At 39.2% G+C, this 19,718-nt stretch overlaps 1 protein-coding gene and 1 long non-coding RNA gene across 10 annotated transcripts; one reads left to right on the forward strand and one right to left on the reverse strand.

Moving 5' to 3' along the window:
- The first annotated feature begins 1,102 nt into the window (after positions 1-1,102).
- exoc7 (exocyst complex component 7) lies at positions 1,103-19,579 on the forward strand. 9 transcript variants are annotated; one of them, XM_084740434.1, is made up of 22 exons: positions 1,103-1,296; positions 1,475-1,540; positions 2,241-2,425; positions 2,525-2,630; positions 2,798-3,020; positions 5,565-5,732; positions 6,085-6,096; positions 9,331-9,423; positions 10,267-10,335; positions 10,580-10,725; positions 10,999-11,151; positions 11,550-11,648; positions 11,735-11,797; positions 12,022-12,088; positions 13,445-13,483; positions 15,123-15,188; positions 15,267-15,387; positions 16,463-16,558; positions 16,644-16,707; positions 18,406-18,447; positions 18,569-18,702; positions 19,263-19,579. In XM_084740434.1, the coding sequence occupies exons 1-22, from the start codon at positions 1,219-1,221 to the stop codon at positions 19,363-19,365; spliced, it is 2,193 nt and encodes a 730-aa protein (XP_084596560.1). In that variant the 5' UTR covers positions 1,103-1,218; the 3' UTR covers positions 19,366-19,579. The 9 variants fall into 9 exon arrangements, with proteins under 9 accessions (XP_084596560.1, XP_084596561.1, XP_084596553.1 ...); XM_084740435.1 differs by lacking the exon at positions 13,445-13,483; XM_084740427.1 differs by lacking the exon at positions 10,267-10,335.
- LOC146312424 (uncharacterized) lies at positions 14,720-18,658 on the reverse strand. Its single transcript, XR_014772164.1, has 3 exons — positions 18,544-18,658; positions 16,381-16,411; positions 14,720-15,011 (listed from the first exon to the last, which is right to left on the reverse strand). It is a non-coding gene; the product is annotated as an uncharacterized LOC146312424 (long non-coding RNA).
- Positions 19,580-19,718: the final 139 nt, after the last annotated feature.

Consider the following 19,718-nt stretch of genomic DNA (forward strand, 5'->3'; position numbering starts at 1 on the left):
AAGTTTTAAATTTAACTTGTTGAAACCTGCAGAACCCCTGACAGACCATATAACTGTTGTTACAAGTCATTATTATTTCAAATTGTACTAGTTTTCCCAAACCATTGTTTTGGTGTTGTTATTCATTTTAAAACCCACTAAATCTGTCAATCAGGACGAACAGGCAAAAGCCTGTTGATGTTTGATCGGCTGTTGTGTTGCTGCCATTGTGGAAAAAAAAAAATGAAAAAACTGCTGGATTGAAATTAAAATGAGCTGTAATGAACCATTTTCTAATTTAAATTAACAGGGCAAAATAACAATTCATAAAACACAGCTTAGTTTAAAATGTTATTGTATTATTTAAGAGTTTATATTTTATTAGAATTTACTTGTGATTATTTACTTACTTATATTGAACACTTTGGTCTTGAAATTGTATTTAATGTTTTGGTCAAAAATACAAACCTTTTAAAAGAACTTTTAGTTTTATTTACTTAGTTAGTTATATTGAACACTTTGGTCTTGAAATTGTATTTAATGTTTTGGTCAAAAATACAAACCTTTTAAAAGAACTTTTAGTTTTATCTGTTTGTGGTCCTTAAATAGACTACAGCGACCCCCAGCGGTTTGTTTGGGTCAATGCATGTAACGTACTGTGAGTTGTTCTCAGTGACGGTTACAGTCTGAAGTCGGTAAGAAAGAGTCCGCAGTATTTTACACTAATTAATTATTTAATAAATATTATCGACAGTATAATTTATTAATACTTGGTATTACAACAAGATACCACACCAAACATGGCGTAAATTGTGTTCCAAACCTTGAGGATCACCCGGAAGAGAAGCCTCGCCTTATTCGCCAAGTTCACACACTTACCGGAAGCTAGTAGCCTTTACTTTCAAAATATAGGCGATGCATTTTGCACACATGAAATTTTACTTAAAAAGCGTTGTATATACAGCTAAATTTTGAGTCAAGTGTAGTATGTAGAAGCGCCGAAGCGTTATCTTGTATTAAACGCTGAAAAATCGCCAGTTAAGTAAAGCCTTGGCAGCAGCAGTGCCTTTTACTTCGAAACTCCAACCGGAAAACGTTGCCTTGTAACCGTTAACTTGCCTAGTTTAAGATTGTTGCAGTTAGCTATCCACAACAGTAGCTTTGAGTCGTCGTTGTTGTCATTTTTATGCCATAAACCGGTGAGTTAATCAGTTATAATCCACCGGTGACCGTCCGTTGATGGGAATTTCCTCCAGGATGATTCCTACCGAGGATGCGTCCGCCAGGAAGCGGGAGATAGAGGAGAAACTGAAGCAGGTCAGACATGTTAGCTGCTGGAGAGGAAGGAAGCATCACAAACCAGCATTTTAATCAAAAATACTCATCAAACTGGCTTCACTTGTTGTTTAAATTGTTATTTATTGATAAATAAAGTGTCCCTTCTCACTGACAGCACGAGAGAAGTGAGTCATTGTTTTTCTGTGTGATGTTTCAGGAGCAGGAGACGCTGTCATTCATCAGAGAAAACCTGGAGAAGAGTGATCAGCTGACCAAGGGCATGGTGCGATGAAAACACACACACACACACACACACACACACACACACACGACTAACTGTAGCTTTACTTTAACATACACACCTTCACCAGTCAGAGATGAAGAACAGTCTTAATGTTGTACTGGATTGGATACTCATATTTTTCATAATGTTATTGTCAGTTTTGTTTCAGCCTCGTTTCTATTTTTCTTGTACTATTTAATTGTGAAGCACCACAGCAAGTTCCTTGTATTTGGATATTTTCTTGGTAATAAACCTGGATTCTGATTGTAGATTGGCTCTGAAGAAAACTTCTCAGTGTAGTCCAGGTTTAATAAGTCTGCCAATACAATATTGTTTTGCTTAGACCTGATCTATCGTGGTTTGGATGGAGACAAGCGTTGAAACCTTCCTTTCTCTGTTTTATTGGGTTTTAAACGTAATAATCAAGGCCTCAAACTCCTAACTGCTCGGAGCGTTGACTATGCAGCAGCCATATCACTGTCACATCTCTCCACTAATGCATGTCTGTAGGTCCTGTGTGTAAAATTACCAACAGTGTAAATATTAAATTCTCCAAGCAGGATTTCTAAAGTGCTAAATATTTAATACAGAGGAGTTACTGTGATGTTGGCATTCCTGTTATGAGAAGAGGCGTTATTGCAGGAGACTGATGTCTGTGTCCATTTTGTGATCATGTTTGATGCCGTTCTTGTCCTCAAAGGTCTCCATCCTGTCTTCGTTCGAGAGCCGCCTGATGCAGCTGGAGAACTCCATCATCCCAGTCCACAAGCAGACGGAGAACCTGCAGCGTCTGCAGGAGAACGTAGACAAGACTCTGTCCTGCATGGACCACGTCATCAGTTACTACCACGTGGCCAAAGACACGGACAGGATCATCAGAGAGGGGTGAGCCTCCAGTCTTTCAATGGTGTTGGTGGATTTCGAACAGATGTAAGAAAAAAACATGAGCTGGGTCATAATTTTGGATGTCTATGTTTCTTTCAGGCCGACAGGCAGACTGGACGAGTATCTTGCTTGTATTGCAAAAATTCAGAAAGCTGTGGAATACTTTCAAGATAACAACCCTGACAGCCCTGAACTCAACACAGTGGTACAGTATTAATCTTTACCTGTTTATTTATTTAAAGGAATAGCTCGACATGTGGGGAAATATGCAGCTAACTTTATATGTCAAGTCAGTGGAGGTGTAAAAGTTTTTATGTGTGGGAAAACAGACAAATTCTCTAAAAATACACAAATGTTGTTTCTTTTTTGCAGAAAGCACGCTTTGAGAAGGGCAAAGAGCTGCTGGAGGCTGAGTTCCGCAGCCTCCTGACCCGCTACAGTAAACCCGTTCCCCCCATCCTCATCCTGGACGCCATCAGCGTGGACGAGGAGCTGGAGGTGCAGGAGGATGTGGTGCTGGAACACCTGCCTGAAGCCGTGCTCCAAGACATCATCTGCATCGCTGGCTGGCTGGTGGAATACGGACGCAACCAGGGTACGGCTTTATTTTGAAGTTTTTACATCCTGTCCACCTCCTCCAGCTTTCCTTCTTTTTCTCTGTCTCTCTTTTAGCTTTCATGTCTCCCAGATCTCACACAGAGATTCAGATTGTTCTGTGGTCAAATCAGAGGGTTTGTTTTTGTAAAATGAAAACAAAAACATATCTGTTCAATAATTACACTGTGGAGATGTGATGCAGTGTAAAAAAAAATAGTCTAGCTTGATGTTATACTGAATGTATTTTCAGCAGGGGAGCTGCCCTGGATACCTGCATGCATGTGACCGTTTCCTGTGTAGAATAAACATTACATATACAGGGCTGCAGCTAACGATTATTTTCAGAATTGATTAATTTGATTATTATTTTCTTCATTATTAATTAATTAGTGCTCCGAAACGTCCTCAAATGTCTTGTTTCATCCAAAACACAAAGATTTATTATAGAGGAGTTTTGGAGAGGAGTAAAGAAACCAGAAAACATTCACATTAGAGAAACTGACATCAGACAATTTGGACATTTTTTTTATTAAAGAATGACTCAAAACGATTAATCGAATATCAAAATAATTGACGATGAATTAAATAATGGATTAATTATTGCAGCTCTCTCTATATAAAAATATAGAATAAATATTAGAATAAACAAATAAAATATATAGTGTCACATATAGTTTAATGTGGAACTTTTAACTTGATCCTGTCTGTTATCACAATCAGCACCTGTCCATTTTCTCTGTGCAGCACATTTGTTTTTCTTTCTTTACCTCCGTGTTTAAGTGAAGCCAGCAGCGTGGCCAGGCTGCAGTCAAATGTGCCCCGCCCAGTGCGTCCAGAGCGTGGACAGACTGTCTTTGCATATCTGTTGTGCACTGAGGCACAGAATGGGATCAGAAGGAATACATAAATTATAGGTGGATGAATTAAAAGCTGAGACAACCATTGCCAATCACGTGCACATGTTTCACTCTCAGGAGAAGTGAATGTCACAGGTTGCGTGTGTCAGAGTTCTTCAGCCTCCACTTTATTAAAGCTGTTCCTTTGTGTTAGCATTAGCATGATGATGTTGCCTATAGTCAGCATAGTAATAATGAGTATTAGATGTAACATGCTGCTGTTTAGACTGTGACATTTAGCATGTTCATGTGGTGATGGTTACCATGTAGCATTTAGCAGCCTGTTAGCATCATAATTATGTCATTTCTGACCGTGAGGTTAAAGTTCTCACTCCGTAGATCCTCCGGTTGTTTGCAGACACACTGAACATGTGAACATTTTTTAGCAGAATCCACTTGAGCTTCACTCATGGGATTTGTTTCCAACATTTAGCTTGTTAACTTAGTAGAGTGATTTTTAGTTCTATCACATTTATATGTCAGGGGTTTCCTCCTTTTCATCTGCAGTCTCATGGCAGGAAGTGCAGTTAATACAAATACACACTCAAAATACAGTGTGCTGTGAGTCCAGTAATCTCTGATATTCTTGGAGGTGGAAAGTCAAAATCATCGGTGCATTTTTTATTGGCAAGAGCTGACGATGTATTTCATGATTGATGAGCGTGTTGTGTGTTCTGCAGCAAGAATAACCACTAATCACATCTGTCTGTGAGACGTTAATGATCAGCAGGGAGACAGACTGTATTTCTAAAGGTTTGGCAGGATGGCAGCAGAATCAGTCTGTGTGATTCATGACGTTATGCAACATGATATAAATCAATCTGCCTCATATTCTGCAGAAACACCCACATCACAATCAATCAAATAACACAGAACATACTGTAAATATATAATGTATTGATTCACAAAACATTCTGCTATGATATTGTGTTAATGTTGCTGCATGACTCAGCAGTTTACACTGATGAATGAAAGTGGGAACAGACGTCTTTTTTATTTAACTTATCATTATGAAGTAAATATTGATTGCACGGTGTAGTGGCTAAAGAATAATGACGCCATCCATGTTTAGATTGGTTCCCAATAAGCCTCACTTCCACTGCACAAATCTGCCTGCTACTGCACACAAAATTATGTCTCTGTCATCAACTAAATTAATGAACAAATTCTCTGTTTTGGTCTAACATTCCTCCTCCCTCCACCGGACAACAACTCCTGCTGTAGTTACTTGTGTGTGAAGCAATAATGTTACTAAAACTACATTATTACTACAGCTGCAGATAATGATTATTTACATGGTCGATTATTTTCTCCATTGATGGATTAATAGTTGTTTGCCCCCCAAAAAAAAGTTGTTCTGACAGTTGCACATTGCAAAACAATGATGCAAAACTCTGCAACAAGAAAGAGAGGAGGAAGAAATGATCCAAAGAAAGATGTGAGCAGTGTTTTTTATAATGTCTGTAAAATTATTATTTCAAGTAAGAGTGAAAATACTTTTTACACATTTTATATTTATTATTGGTTTTTGATGGGATTTGTTGACATTAGGAACAAAACACAACAACAGCAGCTTCATATTTCAGCTCAGTCCTGTTGTATCTCCTGAACTCTCCTCCTCCTCCTCCTCCTCTTCTTCTCTGCAGATTTCATGAACGTTTACTTCCAGATCAGGTCCAACCAGCTGGATCGCTCCATCAAAGGCCTGAAGGATCACTTCCGCAAGAACAGCGCCTCCTCCGGGATCCTCTACTCGCCCGCCGTCCAGACCAAACGCAAGGACACGCCCACCAAAAAGGCTCCCAAGAGACCAGGTCAGCAACAGACGCACCTTTTCAAACAAAATCCGCCATGATCCCTCCTCTTCAGTCTGTAATCTCACTCCCGTATACAAGCCCCCTCTCTTCTAGGTTAGTTTAACAAAAGAGCATGATTCTGCATAATGTTGATTATTAAAATGATAGCAGCTCTTTCAGCTCTTCAGTCTGTTTGAATTAAATGACCATCCAGCCACATTATTCTGTTTCAAGTATCCTCTCTAATGATCCTCCTCACTGAACTGTAGAGCTCGACCTCCCCACACTGTGTTTCCCAGTGATTTTACAGTCAGCTCAAACTAATCCTTCATCCTTTCCTCTTCCATAATCCCAAATGTTGTGATGACAGTCTACATCCCAGGTAAACACAAAGCTTTAGTGTGTGCCTCATGCTTGCTTCTGTCCGTCCGTCGGATGCCACATTTCACACAGAATAAGTGACAGCATGAGTTTTTTTTTTGCAGTTAGAAGTTAAAGTGCAGACGGCAGAAGTTAGTTTGTTCTCTGGAGAGATGTCGTAGGTAGTTTTCAGTATTCTGGCCTCTAGTTTCATGGTGGTGTGTTCTGCTGGGACCTGCAGCCGTGACGGTGGAATTAATTTATCAAACAAACAAACTGAAATCTGAGGAGAAACATTTGGTCTGTCGTCCTCAAAATAAGGAAACCTGTTTCCTTCACTGGCAGATGACGGTGTGAGATATATGGACAAAAACTACTTCAACAATATCTGTAATTTTATATCACAGTAGTTTGGCTGCAACTTTGATCATTTTCCATTAGTGATTTATCTGTATCTTTTCTAATCAATTAGTTTTTTGGTTAAATAAATAAATAAATAAATAAATAATCATTACCTCTAAATCATATCACAACTGCAGTATCAGTCAAAATAATCACAATTAGATATCTTTTCAAAATTATTCAGCCTTTTGGACAACAATATGTTATGTGCTAATAATACAAAGTCTGCCACAATAAGATTTTGATTTGATTCAATTCATGACTTCAGAGTTACTTTATAAGGACGTTCTCTATTTTTCTTATATAAAAGCAGATATGGGACACAGAATATTAAAAAATGTCTTTAATCCAAACACAAATGGCAACAAAGGAATGACAGACACACTGCAGCTACAGTTAATAAGAACAGAATCCATCCAAAACAACAGCACGTGTATTTACTCCACATACAGAATCACCTGTACATCAGTCAAAATGTTTGGATGAAATGTTTTCACACCATCACAATAAAAAAAAAAACAAAAAAAACAGCACACACACCCCAAAACAATAAGTACTACACGGTGGACAGGATGCAAATACAAAAGTATCAAATGAAATCCACACACTGGAAACTGCTGCTTATAGAGTTTTTAATAGTTTATAACAACATGTGACGTCTGAGGCTCCAGATCTTCATCAGATGACTCTTTAGTTTTCCAACCAACAGTTTAAAAACACAAAAATATAGAGTTTGAGCTGGAAGTTATTTGTCTGAAATATTACTTATGCAGCACAATAGTGAGATACACTCAGTGTCCACTTTATTAGGTACAGTCCAGTTCTACTGTTCTGACTTAAAATCTACTTTTATGATCTTATATAATAAATGAGATTTCTTTAAACTCAGTAAGAAATAGCTATTATATTTACCATTACTTACCTTTACTAACCTGTGCTGTTAACAGCTGACTGTATTTCAGTTGTATTATCCATCCAAGAGGTAAATTAGTTTTTAAAAAAACTAAAACAGGCGACACTTGATGAATAAACTGTGTCTCCTGCAGGTTCATTTCACATCAGAGTCGACAGAAATAAAAACTCACCGTTGCTGCGTTGGCAGCAGTTTGTCACCATGAAACTAGAGGCTGCAGAGTGTTTTCTTTTTCTTTTTTTTTTTTTTTTTTTTTTTTTTTACAGTGTTTGTGTGAATTAGGGTGTGTGTGTGTGTGCTGTGGCAGCAGGTGTGTAACAGAAGTGTGTGTAGTGTTGATCAGAGCAGTTTGTTTGATTATCTGGTTCTTCAGGCACAAATCTGTTTGCTTTAACGTTCTTCATCAACGTTCTCTCACAGATCCGCCCTGCAAGTGACAAAAAAACACTTTTACAAAGAAAGTTAAAAATGTCTTAAGAAATGTTTTCTAGCAGTGAAGAGTTAAGACAGATGGATACTTGTAGCTGCAGTTTAGGTCTTATCGATGACAGATTTCTAACTCAGTCTGATCTATTAATGCTTCAATAATCAATATATTTTTATATTAACGATGGATCAAATGACACTGACTAACATAAAAAAGGTTGTGAGCTTTTTAGCTTTTTTTAGCTTCTAGTTTTGGTTTTATGGAACATTTCTGAGTGGTTTGGTCTCAGCAGGCAGAAGTTTTTAACTCTGTTCATGAAACAAACAGCAGACAGACAGAGTTAGAACCAGCTGGTGAACATGGTGGAACATTTAGCAGCTAAACAGACAGATATTTTTCTCAGGAGTTGGTGGAGATCTGGCCTCATTTGTGACCTCAGTCTGCATTTTTTTTCTTACACCTGATTTTCAGCAGCAGGTTTTATCTTCAGAAGTGTTTGTCTGCGTCTGTCTAGAATGATCAAATGTTTGTCTCATTCAAAACCAAAGTTTAAATCCATTATTTTAACCGGGGCTGCACCAAATCTCATTTAATGTCTTTTTAGATTTTCATATGAAACTTCAAATGTCACCTAAAAGAAAAAAAAAAAGCAATCCAACAAAACAGCCTGCTCCGTTTGAATAAAATGATTCAACTGATTAAATTAGTTTGGTGTTTTTCTAATTAAATCAACTTTCTTTAATGAACATAACTCAGAGAAGAATGTTTTGTTTGATGAACATGTTGGGAATTTTGTAAACGATTAAATCTTTTTCTAAAGGTCACAAGTGGGGCAGGTAGAAAACAAACCAGAGCTAAAATCAGAGTGAATATCAGATTAAAATGGGACGATGAAGTCGCTGTGTTTGCTGCATGTGTAAATAAACTAAGATGTTAGCCTTTCAAAAGCAGTAATGCGCCTTCATGTGGCCAAAAAGAAGAATAACAATCCATGAATGCAGCTTTAAGTGTGCAACATGCTTACTAACTCTGACTAACCCAGCTCAGATGTTGTGTTCTAATCCTGAGAACATGAATGTACTGTAGGTTATTTTGCCTGTCACAACATGTTTTGGTAATATTAGTGACATTAATGCTGGATATGACTGTTAATGTATTAATGATGATGGCTGTTTTGTGTTTTACGACTGATCTAACCTGTTTATTCTGCTCTTACATGACCCTGGGCTCGGCCCGGGTGTGTTTTCATGACGTAGTTGTAGTTGCTCTGTCTCTCACCTGGTCATCCTGTTGTGTAGCTGTGGTGCTAGGCTGTGCCCCCCCCCCCCCCACCCCACATACAAACCTCTGCTGCCTGTCTCGGTGGTGGTGTCTGTGTTTCATCACTCACCTCCTAGCTCTCCCTTCTCCTTCTTCTTCTTCTCCTCCTCCTTCTTCTTTGGTCTGTTTCTTGGCTGTCTGGACCTCGCTGCCCCCCCCTCCTCTGGACTCTGTCTCTGTGTTTATGGGACCAGGGACCATTCGCAAGGCTCAGAACCTTCTGAAACAGTACTCACAGCATGGGCTGGATGGGAAAAAGGGGGGCTCTAACCTCACTCCTTTGGAAGGTAACGCACCTCGGTCTTCTTCTTCGGTGTCTGTTTCTCCCTCCTCGCTGACAGTGAACTCGTGTTACTTATGTTGTGCTTCCATGTTGTTTCTCATTCAGAGCAGCAGGCGCACACATAAACCTCCTCACAGCAGTCACAACAGCTTTAAGAGCCTGCAGATATTAAATAAAACATCAATTATATCTAATAATGATTTATCTTTTAGTCCTGCATGAGGACAAACTTTTATTTAATAGATCAGGATTCATACAGTCTTCAAAGTTTGGAAAAGAGATATTCAATTTGTTTGACACGATTGACAGTTGATTACAAAATATTTTATATTACATATTACTAGTTACTTTAATTTGAAAGTAATAAGTTACTTTATAATGTTAATGTCTGTGTAATGTAATATATTACATTACTTCTGAGTTACTTTCACCGAAATATCCACAGAAGTACGACTACGCCGATTACAGTCAAAACAAAAAATCAGACTCCATGAAAAATCTAAAATATTTAAGTGTCAAAGTGTGAACGATGAATTAACCTTTAAATGCTGCAGTGAATCTGAAGCTGTTGTGACGTTTCTCTGTTTGCTCTCATGTAGTTGAAACACACTCAGACTAACTTAGATATGAGTCACACACACACACACACACACACACAAACCAACCCACACCTTGACTTCAGTGGGTGTCTCCTGCTTCCTCCCCCTGCTGGGTGCTTGGTGGTGGTCGGTACAGATGTCCCCTTCCCCCCTCGCCCCTTTGGCCTGGTCACGACCTCGGTGGTTTGACCAGGCCTGTATCCCTGTTGCCCCCCCAACCCCAACCTCAACCCCACCTCACCCACCAGGTTACGATCATGACCTGCGGGTCAAACACCTCTCTGACGCCCTGACCGAGAAGCACGGGGCCGCCGCAGGTGAGTGATGGGAACATGTGGGAAACAGAAGGAACAAAACAGGCTGATAAAGTCTCAACTACTGCAGCTTTAACACAACATCTCATTTTCTTTAAAAAAAAACACAAGAACAGTCACCACAATACTGCAGAAAAACACCTTTATTTGAATGTACACTCATCCTCTGCACCAGAGCTCATCATGTCTTTATATGAACATCTTTTTGTCTACTGGCTGACTGGACGTCTCCTCATGTCCCTCTCAGGGAAGGACGACGTTCTGGACATCGAGATCGACTCCTACATCCACTGTATCAGTGCCTTCGTCAAGCTGGCCCAGAGCGAGTACACGCTGCTGTGTGAAATCATCCCCGAGCACCACCAGAAGAAAACCTTCGACTCCCTCATTCAGGTCAAACACAGAAATTTATTTTAATTTTATGTCTCACGCTAAAAATCTGGAAGTGAACATCAAAATAAGTTATTTATTATGTAAGTTTTCCTTTGGGGACATAATTTACATTTGAAAAAAGGTTAAAAAAAACCCCCACTTATTTTATTGTTTCTTGCAAAATGTTCAAAATCACAATAGTATCGTCTCATCGTCTCATCAGCTCTGTCCCGTCTCCACGTCACCTTCATTATGTTTGATCTTCTTCCTTCCTGTCCCCTCGTCCGTCCACAGGAAGCGCTGGACAACCTGATGCTGGAGGGAGACAACATCGTGTCTGCAGCTCGCAGAGCCATAATGCGCCACGACTACTCGGCCGTCCTCACCATCTTCCCCATCCTGAGACACCTGAAGATGAACAAGTCTGAGTTTGACTCCACGCTGCAGGTCTTCATCACTTCACTCTCGTTATTTCTGTCCCTCCAGGAAGCTGCGGTGTTGCGATGCCATGAGATTTATCAATTTTTTCATTTATAAATTAAGCAAATTTTGTTTTTAGTGAGGTTACTTAGAACACTCAGTTTTATTCTCGCTGAAAATTGCAACTTTTTGTTTCTTTTAAATTTTCCACTTGCTCCCACAGATTCATTGCAAAAACTGTCTAAAAAGCTGCAATGAAATCAGAATCTGTAGGCTGCAACAATCCCCCAAAAGCCAGCAAAATCCTGGAGGGACTGATTATTTGTACTGTATTGTGTTTTGTAGGATTAAGAGAATTCACTGCCATGAAATTATATTTGATACATTTTTTGAAGTTAAATTTATTTGACTTTGTTTTTGTGCAGGGCACAGCAGCGAGCACCAAGAACAAGCTGCCGACTCTCATCACCTCGATGGAAACGATCGGAGCCAAAGCTCTGGAGGAGTTTGCAGACAGCATCAAGGCAACACACTCATGTTTTATTCTCTGTCACTGATTGTGAGTTCGATTCAGGCGTTCTGTGCTGAATCCCCTTTTGTCTGACCACAGAACGATCCTGATAAAGAGTACAACATGCCCAAGGATGGAACGGTCCATGAACTGACCAGCAATGTAAGCTAACACTCTCTTACTGTTACTCTGTGTTACGTAACGCCGCTGGATTTATTTGCTCTCTCTGCACTTCAAACTCAACACCTTCTAACAAGGACTCTGCTGTTTGTCCGTCTCTGGGGATCCAGGTGGTCTCCTTGGGAACAGCTAACAGCGGCGAGCGGAGCGTCTCTGTTTAATCAATAAGCTGAGGTGATGCTTACCTTGACCTCTCTGTCCCGCAGGCCATCCTGTTCCTGCAGCAGCTGCTGGACTTCCACGAGACGGCCGGAGCCATGCTGGCCTCACAAGGTAGAGCCGCACAAACACGACCTGTTCGTTCTCGTTATCTGAGACCTCCTGCTGCCCTGCTCGGCTGCTGAGATGCTGCTTCCTTTAGTGCTAAATATCAGCAGGTGTCCTCGTCAGATGTCTGTGATCTAAACATTACATCAGGTCATCGGTTAACCTGCACATAACACTTATTATTCTGTCTCAAAGTATTTGGACAGTGATGTAATTTTCATTTATTGGTTCCGGTCTTTTGGTTTGAAGTGAAACTTTGAGGTCAGCTCTTTTTACACACACCCTAAAGTTTAGGAAAAACCAGCGGCACTTCTGAACACAAAGTCAAAGAAACCAAGAAATAAACCAGAATAATGTTTAGTAACACTTTATTTCACAGGTCCCATATTTCCCTCTAATTTATAAAATCTAAACTGGAATGAAAAGAAAAAGTAAAAATAAAAGCTAGTGAAAAATACAAAACTATAATAACTCTGGTCTCAGCAGTGTAATGCAGTAGCTTAACCAGAGCAAACAGGAGTGAATCAAAGCAAAGCTTCATGTTAAAATATGACCGATAAAATTTCTCAAACAAAGGAAATTAAAATTAAAGGCCCGCCTCCAGTACAAGCCTGCTTCAAATAAAGGCCTGTTACGTTCTGCAGCTGAGGTAAACAAAGGCTGCAGTCACTATTTGATTATTTGTCCAAAAAAACGTGTCACTGTCCAAACACTGAGACTGAACACTGTATTTGTGCATCATGAGTCCAGATATAAAAGTCCACATTAGAACATTACTGATACTGAAGCATGAGGTGGACAGACGGTGTTTTAATAGATAAAAATGATCACATAGTTCCTCCCTCACTGTGTCCCCGTCACACCAATCCAACACTTTCACAGTTCTCCCAGTTTCTCCCCTCACTCATTCTGTTTGTTCACCTTCACCCCCTCCACCTTTCCTTCTTCTGGCCTCGTGCAGCTTTGAATTGTTTTCCTCTTCTTTCAGAGGGAGCCTGTGTGACTCACGTTTTCTCCAGCATGTGTTCAGCCTCAGGAGCTGTGCGTCAGTCCTGCTAATATTTTACAAAAGATTAATTAATTTGTTCAGGTTAAATTGGATTTATTATTAGTTTAATCCAATCATCCCTCATGTGGGGGTTGTAAATCAGTGTTTGAAGGTCTCTGGCTCCCTCCTGTCTCCTGTTGATCGCAGCTTTGCTCTCCCTCCTTTTCATTATCCGACTCTTTTCAAACACTCGACCCCTCGCTGCTTGGCTGATGACTGTTTGCTTACTCTGCACTAACAGATCTTTTCTAACCTTTTTGCACTTGTGCCTCTTTCTCTTTCTCCTCTTTATTGCCTTGCCTCGGCCCTTTTAGTACTGGGGGACACTTACAATATACCTTTAGACCCCCGAGGTAAGCACAAGAGCATGTGGAGGCCCCTGATGAGCAGTGGTGGGAGAAGTACTCTGATCTTTTACTGAAGTAAACAAACCAATACAATAAAAATACATAAATATTAGCAGCAAATTATACTTAAAGTATTAAAAGTTAAAATACGCATTATGCAAAAATCTTCAAAACTAAAGTTGTCCTATGAATAGATTTGAATAGAGGTCAAAAGTAGCAGAAAGACTCGAGCACAAGAACCTAAAATTTGTGCTTGAAGGGATAAGATCATTAGAAGTGGAGTTGTGAGGTATTTATCCATAGTCAGTGTGTTACCTACAGTAGATAGTGGTCTGCACACGCCACGCTATGAGAAGAAGCAGGAGTACCGGTAAAGGAAGCTAAGCAATGTGCTGCTGTGGACAGAGTCAGCAGCAAAATGGATTTTAGACACACAAAATTTTCCGGCAGGAAAAGCAAAATAGAAGCTAAATATCACTCTCTCCAAGGCAACCAAATTCTTTTGACAAAATCAGTAATTTTACCTCGCAGAACACAGGAGTTGTGGGTCTACAGCTGCCTCAATCAGTTAGCTTGTTTCTGTCATTTTGTGACTGGTGAATCCAAACTAATCCACTGAAACACAAAAGTCACACAATGACACAAACAACCTATGAGTCTGAGGCAGCGAAGAGGCAGCAAACAGTTAAATTACTGTTTTTGCCAAAGGAGTCTGGTGGATTTGTAGAGAGCGATATAACTTAATGATGACAGGCTAAAACTGTGAAAATATTCTAAATATAGTACACACTTAAACCAATATTGTTTTGTAGGTGTTTGAAGTACATGTTGCCGCTGACCCCGTCTACATCAGGACACTTTATCTTTCTACAGCGGCACTCCTGCTGCTTCTCCAGACTGGGGTCACGTTAGTAGCTAGTCTCCTGATAGCAGACAATCAGAGATCTCGTCACCTACAGATCATCTGGGGGTTTCTAAATCCAAGGAAACTGATCGAACAGCAGCAAGAACAGCTGCTAATAATACAAGCCTGTTTCAAATAAGGACGCTCACAATATAACAGACTACCCTAAAGACATTGGATTGGTTTGTCGTTTAAGGTTTTTTTTTTAAAACTATAATTGTTTCCACACAGTTTTAACAACAGTAAGTGCAAGACTGTCCTCAGTTTCTCTTTAGTAAAGCGCTCAGAGGCTTATGACTCAAGGTGACACCATCCGCTGTAGTTAATACTCTGACGTACCTCATACAACCCCACTTGAAAAAAACCTGAAATGTTCCTTTAACTTGAGTACTTGATTAAATATAATTTACTTTCCACCACTGCTGATTGTGACTGTGTTCTGCTTTGTGAGGTTGTTTTCATGCTGATTGAACTATAATTGCAGCTGATTATCTGTGAGTGACAGGAGCCTGTTTCATACAAAGACACGTGCAGGTTGAGAGAACCCACTTCTAAATGCTGCCATGGCAACCGCTGTAATTAATACTTAACCATCCTCAGTGGAGATGTAGATTTCAGTCCAGTCTTCATCTAAAAAGAAAAAGAAAGATTGTGTCATTAGATTAAATTAAGAGGTAAAACTCATAATTGTAGGTTATTGAGTAAATTTTATGGTGCTGAAACGTTCTGTGTTTCCTGCAGAGTCGAGTTCGTCAGCGACCAGCTACACCTCCGAGTTCAACAAAAGGCTCCTCAGCACATATATCTGTAAGTAGAGAACCAGCTGTTTAGATGATGTGAACAGGATTTGTTGTTGGAGACTGATGGATGAGTTTCTCCTCTCAGGTAAGGTGCTGGGGAACCTGCAGCTGAACCTGCTCAGTAAATCCAAAGTGTACGAGGATTCGGCTCTGAGCGCCATTTTTCTGCACAACAACTACAACTACATCCTCAAGTCGCTGGAGAAGTGAGTTTTCCTCTTTTCCATCCACGACCTTCACGTACTTACAGGAATTAGTGTTGATAAACTGCAAGAACAAGTTTGAAACCGATATGATGGTTTTCTGGGTCCATTATGAAAACTAAAAACTGTAGTTTTGAATACGCTTGTTAATTTCACAGCAACTGCAGTTATCTTTTAAGGACCACATCAGTGTTTTGGCAGATTTTATCTACGGAGTGACAAATTAAGAATCAGCTGCATTGGCCAAGAAACCATTTAGGCAAGTGCTTAAATTTTCATCCAAGGATGATGTAGAGAAAATATGAGCTGCATAAAATCATTTGCTCAGGATGTTGAAAAGGAAAATCAGTGATGAAAATAAAAATACTTACTGTTACTGTAGAGTTTTCAGGCATCTGCACTTTACTTTAGTATTTATTTTTCTTACTTTTTTTTTTTTGAGTTTTTACTCTCTACATTTTAAAACAAATATCTGTACATCACTGCACTCCTTCTGCTCAACATCAAGACCAGTTTCAACCTAAATGGACTGACTGACTTTGTAATTAGCTGTGTATTATAATGAACTATTTAGAGGAGTGGACCGTACCATTAGCTTGTTCCAGACGCCCATCATTGATTTCCATTGATCATTTCACATGATGAAGATCTGTTAGAAGACTTTTAAAACTTTATTATCTTGTGTCATTTATCACAGTGAACATTAATTAAATGATTAATTCATGTGTTTGTAAAAGTTAAATTAGTGCTTCGTGACAGTTGAGTTAAAGGCTTCACTGTGATGAATTAAACAACTGAAGCAAGCAGTGGTGGAAGGTAACCAAGTACATTGTGTGGTACTTTTACATGTAACTTGTAAGTGTATTTTAATGCCAATGCTATTTTCACTTGAGTAAGATTTATAATACAGGATGTGTAACTGAGTATTTCTGCTCTGTGGTGTTGTTACTTCAAAAAATCTGAGTACAAGCAGCTCTTTAATATTTATACTCTGACCTTTCATGCAGCCATTGGTCTCCATTCATTTCTGCAAAGAGAAAAAAGCAGCATTAATGTTGAAATGTCTGTTGGTCTTCAGGTCTGAACTGATCCAGCTGGTGACTGTGACTCAGAAGAAAGCCGAGAATTCGTACAGAGAGCTGATCGAGCAGCAGATCCTCATGTACAAGAGCAGGTAAACATCCTCAAAACAAACCGCTTCATGTCTGACAAACCCGCGCCGTTCACCGTTTCTTCTTTTTATTTTATTTGTCTTACAGCTGGTTCAAAGTCACAGAGCACCTGACCGACAGGAACATGCCCGTCTTCCAACCTGGCACCAAGGTCAGAACTTTATTATCTCTCACTCTCAGGAAAAAGTTAACCGTTCGCCAGCTTTGGTACAGACGTGTCAACTTCAACACGTCTGTATGATTTCTGGCACTGGAGAGAAGTTGATGCTGTGCCAGTTAAACAGAGTCCAGTGAGTCCAGAGAGTCCCCTACAGGTCAACCTCAGACCAGCACTTAGATCAGTGTCAATGTTCACACTGACCTGTTCAACCTCTGCTTTTTGGGGAAAGTAAAAACATGGAGGTTCTCAGGATCCAGTGATATATTTAAAACTTATCTTAAAGTGATTGTTTTTTTGTTTTGTTTTTTTGAAGCAAAGAATCAATATTAGTTCAAATGTCTAAATTTCTGTTTTCACTGCTTTACGATGCTGTTGAACAGTCTTTTACAATGAGAGACTAAAGTTTTATCACTTTCTCCAAAGCAACCAGACTCCTTTGACAAAAACATCATTTTACTTCATAGAAAACAGAAGTTACTGATCCACCGCTGCCTCGATTGGTTAGTTTGTTTGTGTTTTTGTGTGACTTTGGTGAATCCAAACTAATCTTTTAAAATATATCAGTTTGTAGTTCCTTACACTACTTATATCACAAAAGTATAGAAACACTCTACAACTTAGTAGCTACTGTATTATAATCACATCACCCCAACAAATAATCATCAAAATAAAATAACAATAATAAAAACATTAACAGTTGTAGTGAAATCTGAAATAGGGAAAGGCGGTAAATAGGAAAAACAATAAAAACATTTAAGTTTAAAAAATATATATATAAATGAAAATAAAATAAAATGAATATTTGATTAAAACAGAGAGCCAGTGATCATGACTCCAGTCATTAAATAATAACTCTGTCATAAATCAAAGGTTGACACAGTGATTAGTTATTAAATTAATTAGCATCACAGCTCCTTTTGAATTTCAGGTGTCTGACATGGATTCTGTTAAATAAGGTGGAAATTAGACAAACTCAAAAACATGTCACTGTTGTCTTTATTCTAATGTGATTTGTGTGTCTGCTTTTCAGGATTATGATTGAATAAAATATTGGAATATTAATGAGACAATTTTTTCGATTATTTTAAGTATATTAATTGTTACATTAATGTATTAAAAAAATAAATGTTAGATTAATTGTTTAAAAAATAAAATGAGGTGAGGTGCAGCCCCAGTATTAACTTTCTTTATCCTCTTCCATCTCACATCAAACACTTTAGTTAAGAGTGAATTCTTTTCTCCATTTTATAGATTTTGTTAATTGTGTTCTTCCATTTGCTCGGTTGTGTAATCTGTTAAAACACCAGAGTCACACAGTAACACGAACAGAGACACTGATCGAGGCAGCAGTAGACGAGTGACTCCTCTGCTCTGTTTTTGTCAAACACTCCGATATTTGACTGATGTAACGGCAGTTTTCTGTCAGAAAAGGATGTCAGACTACAAGGTAAGGCAGTGAAAATACTGTAAATACAGCGTACACTGAAAGTGATTTGATTTTGTAGGATGGCGTTTTCTTTTTTTACCTTTGTATAACACCACCTCAAAACCTGAACCAGCCTTCAGAGTCTTTGAATTATATAAATACTGTTTATAAAGTCCCTAGAAAGTGTTTGTGTGTCATACTGAAACCTGGACGTGTCTCTGCTTTGAGTACATTTTGTAACTGAAATCTTTTTCCTCCTTCAGCTGAAGGATAAAGAACGACAGGTGATAAAAGACAAATTCAAGGTGAGGGCAGAGTTCACAAACCTTTCAATATAACAAATCCTCTAAAAAGTCACACTCTGTCGTAGCATGAGCATGAAACAACAAACTGTTTCTGACCTCTTTTCTCCTCGCTGCCTCTCAGGGTTTTAACGACGGCCTGGAGGAGTTGTGTAAGATCCAGAAGGGCTGGGCCATCCCAGACAAAGAGCAGCGAGACTTCATCCGTCATTCTCAGAAGAAAGTGGTGTCTGATGCTTACAGAGCCTTCCTGCAGAGGTGAGACGCACATCCAGAACGCTGAAAAAACTTTATGCATGTTTATAGTTGAGATGAAAAATGCCTTTTTTAAAAAAAAAAAAAAAAAACAACTTTTCGATTAGACACATGCCAATTTTTTCTGTATTCTTACATCAAAATCCAACCATGTTTTCTTCCTGTAAAAATATTAAATATGACATGAGCTAATAAAGAAACCAACCATCTCATTTCACCCAGTATCATCAGAACATCCACCCATCAATCAACCTGCAGCTTTGAGCAGCACAGAGCTAAGATTCAGTAGCAGCTAGCAGCAGCATAGTCTGTCACATTATGACACTCCAACTTTTCTACATTAAAAAATCAAATTCCTCCCAACATTATATCCAGCCTGCTGATCCTGTTTCACCCAGAAATATTTCACGATACAGAATCCAGATCCTCTCAGAATCGTTTCATCTCAAATACTTTTCACTGAAAATCCTTCAGATGTGATCGATTTTACGCGTCAGCCATGTCAGCCAATCTGAGCTTTGACGTCCTTCACTCTGAACATTTTTCTCTCCTTTTTCATCCAGATGTGCCAACATCTCTTTCACCAAGAACCCCGAGAAGTACCACAAGTACCGACCGGAGGAGGTGGAGGAGATGATTGAGAAGCTGTTCGACACGTCCGCCTGAGCTGCTGCACTTCAACTGATCAACTGCGACTCTCGTTTCCCACGCTCTGCGAACACATGTCACCCCAAGCTCCTCTAACAAACACTCAGCCTCTCGTCACACTACTGTCGCCCTCGTTTGTGTCTGATGAACGTTTTGTACAAAGATATGAACATGATGTATTTATGTAATTTAGCCGTTCCAGCTCAGCATTTCAAACAAATAAAGGGACTCTGGGAATCGGCCGCTTCTGATTTGTCTTGTTGATTAATTACACGACACAGCAGAGCAGATGAAAAAATCACACACAGAGCTGAACACTGAGCCTCTTATATCGTGTTAGACAATTTTGAATCTTTTTTTCAGCTGGAACA

This window comes from Lutjanus erythropterus, chromosome 17 (assembly GCF_056507025.1).
Source record: "Lutjanus erythropterus isolate fLutEry1 chromosome 17, fLutEry1.hap2, whole genome shotgun sequence".
In the NCBI taxonomy this organism is placed as follows: domain Eukaryota; kingdom Metazoa; phylum Chordata; class Actinopteri; order Lutjaniformes; family Lutjanidae; genus Lutjanus; species Lutjanus erythropterus.